The sequence below is a fragment of the Patiria miniata genome, unplaced genomic scaffold (genome assembly GCF_015706575.1).
Source record: "Patiria miniata isolate m_02_andy unplaced genomic scaffold, ASM1570657v1 HiC_scaffold_28, whole genome shotgun sequence".
Taxonomy (NCBI): domain Eukaryota; kingdom Metazoa; phylum Echinodermata; class Asteroidea; order Valvatida; family Asterinidae; genus Patiria; species Patiria miniata.
This window is the reverse complement of record NW_024037067.1, coordinates 8311212-8321248: the sequence shown is the minus strand read 5'-3', so window position 1 is coordinate 8321248 and position 10037 is coordinate 8311212. Positions and strand designations below refer to the sequence as shown.

Sequence of the window (10037 nt, the reverse complement as noted above, 5' to 3'; positions counted from 1 at the left end):
AAAGCTAGCTTGATTTAGCATATCGCTTGAGAAAAGAAACAAAGCGAATACTGATCATTATGGATCACTTTGAAAATGCCATCTATGCGTTATTTTATACGATATTGAAACAAAATAAAATATACGATATTGAAACGAAATGAAAAATACTATATTGAAACGAATAGTTAATAAAAATGCTTTATTAGGCGAAAAAAAGTCTCCGGTTTCTGGTGTGGAGCTTGCCCTAAAAGTGGTGCAGCGACGCGGCTTTTTTTTTTTTATTTTTTTGTTCTTCAATGTCGGCTGATGACTGCAAATGGTGCCAGACTAAATTTAGTGCAAAATTTAAGGGAGTCCAGAGAGGCCACATAAAGCTTATACTCGATCGTAACCCCCATCTAAAACACTTTAAATTGTGCAGCAGCAGGATTCCAGTCAAACCCTTTGGCCTTACTACCAAAGTAGCAAAAGTGCAACATTTGCGCAGACTAATAGATAGACTGCAAGCATAAATAATGAAAAGAAAACAGGGAAAACTCTCACCACGACAATATAGCCATCGTCTGATCACTTTCAAGACTATAAGATTCTGTCCCAGTGTAAGCACACGTGTAATAAAAAGGTAACGTTATCACGTTTCAGTTGTCTACTTGGCCATAATGAGCGAATGAGGGCGCCGTCTTTAGGGCTGGCCTAAAAATAGACGTCTCAGTTTATTGACGTAAGTTTACGGGTTGCTATACTTAAAAAACGACATTTTTTAAATCTGAAAATTGACCGATGTTTCTTTTGAATTTACTTTGTCTATCTTTATGCAAATTATGTAATTGAGCTTAATGGTCCCATATTACCTGCACTTATTTGCTAAAATATACGTATTTTTTTTCAACTGTCTGTGCCTCGTAATACAGCGCCCTCATTAGACCCATTGCTTTTGGTTTCCTACGCACAGAATTGGTAGAACACCCAGTCCGCGGATAAGCCTACATAACTCCAAGCACTTATACCAAGGTATACCGGCGTTGATATGTTGCGACGATGATACGCAGCGGCGTCCCACTCCAAGAAAGCCTCCTCCTGTCCTCCTTTGCCGACGGTCACCACGCCGTGTTTGAACTCGATCCAGAAGGGGCGACTTTCAGTGCCATTGACGATATCTCCCTCGATGTGTTGTGAACGCCCACCCAACAACTGTTGGCATTCCGGTGAGTCATGGACGAAACAGGCTCGGATAACCGACATCTGTGCGCTCCAGCCGCCAATGGCTGTTGATATCAATAAAACATTTGGCAAGAAAATATGCAAACCCAACATTATATTGACATGATTTTAGTTTCATTTTCATAAAAATAATTTTATATTATCCAGTGGACACGGGATAATTTGTCCCGTTAGTATAAATATTTACCTTTCCGAAGTCCGTTAAATTAACTTAATGGGCATAAATTATTATAATTATTGAAAAAAGGGGCTAGCAATAATTTTCAATTGTGTTTTTAACTCAAAAGAAACGTGTACAGAATCCGCCCACAATCACTTAATTATTCTCTTCGTTATTCTCTTCGTTATGTTTTAAGCAAGTTTTTAGCCGTTAAAAATAGATTAAATAAGGGTTGGTCAACACTCACTTATCCAGGCAAATACAGATACTTCTGTCTCGTCCTCCGCCAAGACTATATTGGCACTGCGTAGGGTCTTCACTTCGAAGTCCAACCGGAAAGGCGCCCTCAGTGGCTGCAAGATGAACGTGGCAGCTGCAGGGTTGGACGACTCCAAAAAGAATGAGCAAGCTGTGTGAAGTTGTGAACCCCGGGTAATACAGAAATAAACGAACAAAACCGACGGATATCAAAAAGAACTTTGTAGTCTTCACGAAATAAGAAGGTACATATATATAGTGTAAGAATGTTATAGGCCAATATTGTTTGATGTAAGCCTATATAAAGACCATTACATTGTATATCGTAGTGTGTTTGACCCTTGTGGGCGCTGTTGGATGGGGCTATCTACTTTAGGCTGTTACTGTACAGTTTCGGATTATCAATTGAAATTGCCCACTAACCGCAAAACAAATGTATAATTGAAAAAAAAATGGATGTTTACATTTACTTGTTCCGAGGACATAATAAGAAAATTGCCTAAAAACATTAAATCGGTCTGTGATCATTTACTTTAGACGGCATCGCTATTTTGCTTATGATTTTGCAAACTAGTAAATTAACTGCCATAGACCCCAGTGATTAATATGCCCATTCCGAAATTCAGGAAAAATACTGACATTTCTCCAAGGTGTTTGAGACAACACATCAAATTCAAAGCTTATATCATCATTTTCAAATTCTGTTCATTTTTGGGAGTTAACATGACTTTTGGAAGGAATTGCCATCAACATTTTGAAATGTAATTCCTGTGCTCTATTTCAAAATAGAGTAATTGTAGGGCCTAATTTCATCCGAATTTCAAAGAAATACGACTTCGCAGTCCTGTGCACGGCGTCCATATTATTGTTTTTTATAAACCCTCAAGTTTATGGCCAACAGAAATGCTCTAACAGAATTATCAAAAATATTGAAATTCGGGACTGTTTACTGGTCTGCAACCTTTACAGTACTGAAATCTTATTAAGTGTAAAACTAAACGATCACATGTCTCCAAAAACAGCGATACTAAGACTGAAAAAAGGTGAGTTGAGAAAAACATTGCATGTCAAAGAAATTGAATAACAGGGAAAAAGTCCACACCACGGTCCTTTTGAAAAGCAATCATGACTGCATAAAGATTCTTGTGGAACGTTATAGGACAAAAAGACTAACACTTGTTACTTCGCCTCCTAATTTGCATTTCGTATCAATACTGTTGGCAATCATGGCATTTCAGCAATCTTGTTGCACTGACAAATAGGCCTAAACAGATAGTGATATCAGAATTTTAGTCTTACACCGATTCTTTTGATAAGATTCGTTCAGTGCGCGCCATGACTATCATTTGGTTCAGTAGGATCATTCTAGAAACACTCACCATTTCGAGTGTTTCCCTTAATTAAGAACATACTTTAGTTGCACTTGAAATGGGAGACTTTTGAGACGTTGGTGGTAGAAAACATTCCGGTCTTTTTTCAATTGTTTACGTCATGTTTAAGTCAAAGCGCGCATGCTCAATATGACGCAAACCATGGAAAAAGGACCGTCATGTTCGCTGCCACCAACGTCTCAAAAGTCTCCCATTGCAATGGTATTAACACAATCACTTACATTTGGTGTCGTCGAGATTGCCTTGTTTACCACGGCACTCTGTTCTGAAAGCCGCGAAAGCCTTGTCACGAAGCGCGGTCAGATCATCACCGGGTGCAGCCTTGATCATGGCGCTACACATCTTTCCTCGTACGGGTAGCAAAGAGAGGGTACTAACAAACCCAAAAGCCAAAACTAACACCAACATTTTAAGTGGGTTTTTCGTTTGCAGGCAGCAGTTCTTCACTGCGGTATCTGCGTCACAACGGCGATCGCACCACTCCTTCGCGACTAGCCTTTACGTCTGAAAAAAATCACTTTGTTTTAATTGTCGTCATATAGTTTCCACGGTAACCGAAACGATGGTCATTGTTTGTAATTGTAATGGTTTCTCAATTGAACAATGGTCCGTCCACGTTGCTCCAGCCTATTTACATTAACGTCAAGCAACTGGATCGATATACGTCTTTAATTTGCCTCGAGGCCAGCTAATAAACGGGCGGGTTCCATTTTCTTCCTTCTTCGCTTAATTGACAATTACTCCATGCCCAAACGACTAAATTGCCTACTTTTATTAATAACATTGGGCTCAATTGCCTATATTTATTAATAACAATTGAACTTGTTTGCATGCAAAATATCTCTATATTTAAACTACTGCATTTCAGCCCGCAGTATTCCACATACAGCGTTTTATACCCTAGCGATACTCATCCTTGGTGTACATTTAATAGATCGACATCAATTACAAATTTATAGATGTTTCTACAACTGTTCTGTCGTCTGGTAACAATCAGGATTTTATTAAAATCACTATGTACACTGTTATGTCGGTTGTGTACTATATGAACCTAGCAACCAGTTGTGTAAATAAATTAAACAAGTTGTGTAATAGTTTACCCAAGTTGTGTAAACAACAGTTTACACAACGGGTTGCTAGGTTGATATAGTACACAACCGTTTGATTTTTACACAACCGAAATAACAGTGTATGCTGCAATACATTTGCCGGCTGAATAGACGTGCAATACAGTGACCTCATCACTAGTCACTGGGTATGTGCAGAACATTAACATCATGGATCACCTATTAAAACAACATTCAGTAATAATAATAATAATTATTATTATTACCTTGGATTGGACATTAATTTGGGAGACATCCCCATAGACTTGTGCACAAAATTTTTCAAACTTAAATGTGTCCTAACCCAATATTCCCTTGTCCTTTTCCCACGAATCTCGATATGTTTACTAATTAGATCACGAGCAACAAATATAATGTAATTGCGACTGTAAAATTTGGCCTCTAAGGGGGGGGGGGGGGGTTCTGTGACATTATGGAGACATGAAAATGTCTCCCTAATAACCGATGTCTCCCATCGTGCGAAGAAATTACGATAACCTGCAGCCTTACCCACAGACCACGAATCCATTGAACCACGAGGACACAATGTCTGGACGTTATTTTAAACGATGTTTAAATCAAACTTGCATTCATTTTTACGTTATTATGAAAAAACCCCATTATTTTAAACTTACACCTTCTTGACAATACCCTTTTGGAAAAAAAGGTTAACTACCGAGCTGACCAAAGTGCAAAGTTTGAACCATAAGCATATAAATGGGAAAAAATGAACAGCAAAACATTATACTCAACGATGTATCTCTGTATTTATTACAAACTATATCCCGCACTCTTCCACATACAGCATTTTTTCCCCAGCAATACTCATCCCTGGTGTGTATGTAATAGATAAATCATTTACAAATTCATGAAGTCTTTATAATTACTACACCTCATAAGTATTCATGATCATATTGGAGCGCATCATTGGCCGATTCCGCCGCGCGTCTGGGAAGTAAAAATGATACGCGCCCATGCAGGAGACGTCAACCCGGTGAGTATCCAGCTCGCCGCCGTGCGGTAGTTTTTCTGGTAGCATCAAAAATTCCCTCTGGAACCCGCCTCGTAGGCATGTAGTCTAAGGCATGTAATCTTTCCCGAACCAGTCTGTTGTTGTAATCTGCTACTACTGAAGTGTAGACACATTAACGAGTGTTGGCACCAGACTATTTCATGTACTTGTAACGAAGAACTTGAATTGTGCTGAGTAAACGAAGGCCGTTTGACAGTGAGGTTGCTAAATATTTATGAGGTGTAGTAAAACAAATACAGCATGGTTTATTTCTGGAAAATACTAGTTGGAATTACTGGTCCCCCGGTGTAGGTCAGCTTGACTACCTCCCCCGCTTCGCGTCGGGAGGTAGTCAAGCTGACCTACGTACACCTCGGGACCAGTAATTCCCACTACTACCCCTCAAACCATGCTGTATTTGTATACTCTTCTATGGTCTAGTAACAAGCAAGATACACATAAAATCACATTTATAAAATACATGCTGCATTAAATACATGCTGATACATTTGTCGGGTGCATAGATGTGCACTAGTGACTGCATTGCAAGTCATGTGTGTAAAATAACACCATGGATCACTTCAACAAAATTCCATATTAAAAATATTTTCTGTACTTTCTTTACACGATCACAAAAAAACAAACTTGAATACATTTCTCTTAGCTTTCGCTCTTCTACACATTACGTATACTTTACAATAGTTAAAACATGCTTGATAATTTTTTAAACTGACACAATTGCAACGTTTGTACCGACAATGGTTTACTTTAGACTATAAGCATATCAATTACAAAAGCGCGAAGATTTAACATTATGGATCACTTAAATACAATTCCATATGTACGTTATTTATACGATATTAAAACGAATTAACATCATCAAAAACCAACCTACATGCATTTTCGTCGCTACAATACGTCACTCCTCTACAATTCATAATTTGCTTGACAATAGTTGATAAAAATGCTTTAAAACTACCAAAGCGACAAAACGCCAACATTTGCAAAGACTATTTCAGACTGTAAGCACATAAGATGAAAAAATAAAAAAGTAAATTCTAGTACTTTCAACACAACAATATACCCCTTGTCCAATTTGATCATTTCCAAAACTATGACTTATATTTTCGTGACGCAGGTAGGGTGTCAACCTCGTTCTCACTTGTCTCCCATTTAGCACATGTAGAGAAAGTATGACGGTTGCTATACTTAAAAAACGACATTTCTTAAAATCATAAGATTGCAGTATTTTGCTGAATTGCCTAAATATTTCTGTCTGAACCTCGAAATACAGCACCCTCATCATGCCCAATGCTTTTGTTTTTTTAAGCACAGAATTGGTAGAACACCCACTCCGCGGGTACATGTCTCCAAGAACTTATACCGACGTATACGGGCGTTGATATGTGGCGATGATGATACGCAGCGGCGTCCCACTCCAAGAAAGCCTCCTCCTGTCCTCCTTTGCCGACGGTCACCACGCCGTGTTTGTACGCCATCCAAAAGGGGCGACTTTCACTGTCGACGACGATATCTACCTCGATGTGCTCTGAACGCCCACCCAGCAACTGGTGGCATTCCTGTGAGGCATAGACGAAACAGGCACGGATGGCCGACCTCTGTCTTGACCAGCCACCTATGGCTGTAGAATGAAAGAGTATCAAACAAAAGTTGGAGGTGTCATTAACTGAATATGGTAAGTGTGATTTTCCAACCAGATAAAATCTCTTTTCAATGAGATTTAAATCACTTCCTCAAGAAAGCTCTTTCGCGTGCGATGGTATCACGAGATGTATCTTATTATGCATGTCCTTATATCCGAACTCCATGGAATTCCCCCAGGCCGGTGATCGCACGTCTTGATTGGCTCTTGTGGTACATTTAAAAAAAGAGAACAACATTAAGTGACTAAACAATAAATCAATGACACTCACTGATCCAGGCAAAGACAGACGCTTCTGTCTTTTCCTCCGCCAGGACTATTATGGCATCGCGGTGGGTCTTTACATCGAAGTCCAACAGGAAAGGCGCCCTCAGCGGCTGCAAGATGAACGTGGCAACTGGAGGGTCGGACGGCTCCAAAGTGAACGAGCAAGCTATGTGAACCCCAGGTCATAAATAAACAGATAATACATAAAGATATTTATCAGGCTATAGGATATGTGTTAATAAGAAGATTTATGCTACACATTAATATGACACAGGGTAATTACTTGGGCTTCTATATAGAACTATCACTGTTTGTATAAGAACCATTATATCGTGGTGTTTTCTGCCACTTGAGGACGCTGTTTGAAAGGTAAATCCTCTGAACAGTTTTATAATTATTGGTGAAAGAGACATTTATACTCTTGCACATTCCCCTGTGCATCAATCGAAAAGAACGCATGTTAAAAACAAGAACATTACCCAAAAATAGAGCCCCTTTATCTTGATACTGTGATAACTTCTCTAAAAAAAAGACCAAAAGCGTAAACAAAACCCAAAAGGTCTTAAAGCATTTTTGAAGTGGCGATAGTAAAACTAAAAAAAGGAAATTGAGAAAACCATTTGCATTTCAAGAAATTTGAATCACGCAAAAACTCAATTGCATGGTTCTTTAAAGGATCCTATTCTTGATTACATTCATTGTCATGTGGACCTATTCTTGATTACATAAAGCCCCATGTGAAATATTATGATTTAAAGGCTAAAACTAACTTCGCATTCTAATTGCACACGTTTCGTATAACGCTAGAAAATAGTCATTTTAGAAATCAAACTTTTGCTAACAAATGCATTTATAGTGCAATTCTTACATTGATACTTTACTTCTCATGAAAAAAAACCCACTCTTTTCTGTTCAGTGCGCTTCATGCTTCTCATTTTGTTATACAGTATAGAAACAATTCTTGAGTTTTCCCCTGTAGGCCCCCCCCCCAAAAAAAAACAAACAGGCTCCGGTTTCTGATATGCGCGCGCGTCGCCGTAGCCATGCGCGTCGGCAAAATGACATTCAAAAATATTGGTTCTGCCATTTGGGGTGCGTTTTTTTAAACTCACCCTGTACAGACACTTGAAAAAAAAAGAGAAGTGAGAGCAAGTAGCATTTCAAGAAATTCGTATCACGGGAAAAACTCCATTACATGGTCCTTTAAAAATGTGTTCTCCATTAGATGAAGCCCCGTGTTACTATATGATAACGAAACTAAATGTGGTAATTACTTCCTCTGCTAATTTGCATAGGTTTCTAAGAACGCTTGCAAACAAATCATTGTACACGTATATTTTTGCTAACAAATGAACTAATTACAGTGCAGTTGATTCGTCTCGTAAATTTCTTCTTTTTTTTTAGTGCGCGTTATGCTTCTCATTTTATTAAGCCACCCGCCACAGTTGTGATTTTTTCCCGTAAGATAATATACTATAGTCTTGCTTATAACTGATTTTCATGGAGTAGAATCACTTACATTTGGTGTCGTTGAGATTGCCTTGTTTACCACGGCACTCGGTTCTGAAAGCCGCGAAAGCCTTCTCACGAAGCGCGGTCAGATCATCACCGGGTGCAGCCTTGATCATGGCGCTACACATCTTCCCTCGTACGGGTAGCAAAGAGAGGGTACTAACAAACCCAAAAGCCAAAACTAACACCAACATTTTGCGCGGGTAAGTCAGCCAGCAGCCAGCAGTTCCTCACTTTCGTATCTGCGTCAAACGGCGAGCGCACCACTCCCTTTCGAGACCAGCCATTGCGCGTGCTCGTTCCTTACACTAACCCCTGGCTGTGCAACCTCGTCCCCAGTGCTTACCATATTTCCAACCGCGTTTCCAATAGTAAACCCTGGATAGGAACCTTTCTTCCTGTATCCTGATTGGATACCGCAATTGGCTAGTAATGGATTTTTATCGTGTACTTGGTGCTATTATTCACAACGTGCAGTACGTGTTTTCGCAATCATTCGTCCACGCCTTCTCGAAAATACTAATTTCTTTTCCAATTTGCTCATATTAATATGAAATATGATACTGCATGTTGTCTCGATAAGATCGTAACAGTTTGATTTCAAAAATCGTGTTTTCGTAACTCACGCCGTGCTCGCGCTGCTACGAATTGACTCTGTTTTTACCCTAGACACCGCATACAAAAACAAACGCTAATGTGTAACGCATATCCAGGCACCAGACTGTTCCTCATTTGCATACGTGTGCAAAAATCTTGCACATGCAAATGATCCAATACCAGGGTGAGAGAGCAGGTAGTGGTGGGCGCGTACTGCTCGACACCCTGGGGACGAGGTTGCTGGCTGTGATGATGACGTAAATGACACTGAATGGCTATTCACAGCGTACTGCGCGGGCATTTCGAAGATTGCACGCCGGGCGCGCCCTAGCCTTTCACCAAGGCCATGTTAAGACATGCCCGCATTCAAAGCGGCGAAAACGCGAAGCGACTGGAGATGGAGACCACACATGCGAGTGGCAAAGCCACGAGGGCCTTTTGCAACTTCTTATGCTTTTCTTTATAATCTCGATTTTTGCTACCCCAAAAGGGTAGCAAAATTCCAACCAATCATCAGCCTGTTTGTGCGTGCGTGGCTACTACCCGGACGCGTATTTTTTATTCCTAGGAGGGTTAGGGGCAATGTCATGAATAATTCATGTTTATCCATGAGAACGGACAATGACATCAACAGCGTTGTTGTTAGTTACTCAACTAGTTACAATACATTAAAGCATTTTAAAGAACGGTTGTCGTCGAGCTACCACGCAGTAGCCTAGTGGATATCGAGATGAGCTATGGATACAAAGATCCCTGGTTCGAATCCACGTCGTCGATGCTCATTTTCATCAGCTATTTTTCTTCTCCAAATTTATCACTGAGATAATTTTAAATTAAGGGGAAAATAGAACGAGAACCCAAGTCTTGC

General features: G+C 39.8%; 2 protein-coding genes across 2 annotated transcripts; both read right to left on the bottom strand.

Annotated features, from left to right (window-relative positions):
* Window positions 1–613: 613 nt before the first annotated feature.
* On the bottom strand, window positions 614–3354 carry LOC119735102. The gene is made up of 3 exons (XM_038208803.1): window positions 3234–3354; window positions 1611–1772; window positions 614–1247 (listed from the first exon to the last, which is right to left on the bottom strand). The coding sequence occupies exons 1-3, from the start codon at window positions 3352–3354 to the stop codon at window positions 925–927; spliced, it is 606 nt and encodes a 201-aa protein (XP_038064731.1). The 3' UTR covers window positions 614–924.
* Window positions 3355–6220: 2866 nt separating this feature from the next.
* On the bottom strand, window positions 6221–8700 carry LOC119735101. The gene is made up of 3 exons (XM_038208802.1): window positions 8580–8700; window positions 7065–7226; window positions 6221–6772 (listed from the first exon to the last, which is right to left on the bottom strand). The coding sequence occupies exons 1-3, from the start codon at window positions 8698–8700 to the stop codon at window positions 6456–6458; spliced, it is 600 nt and encodes a 199-aa protein (XP_038064730.1). The 3' UTR covers window positions 6221–6455.
* Window positions 8701–10037: the final 1337 nt, after the last annotated feature.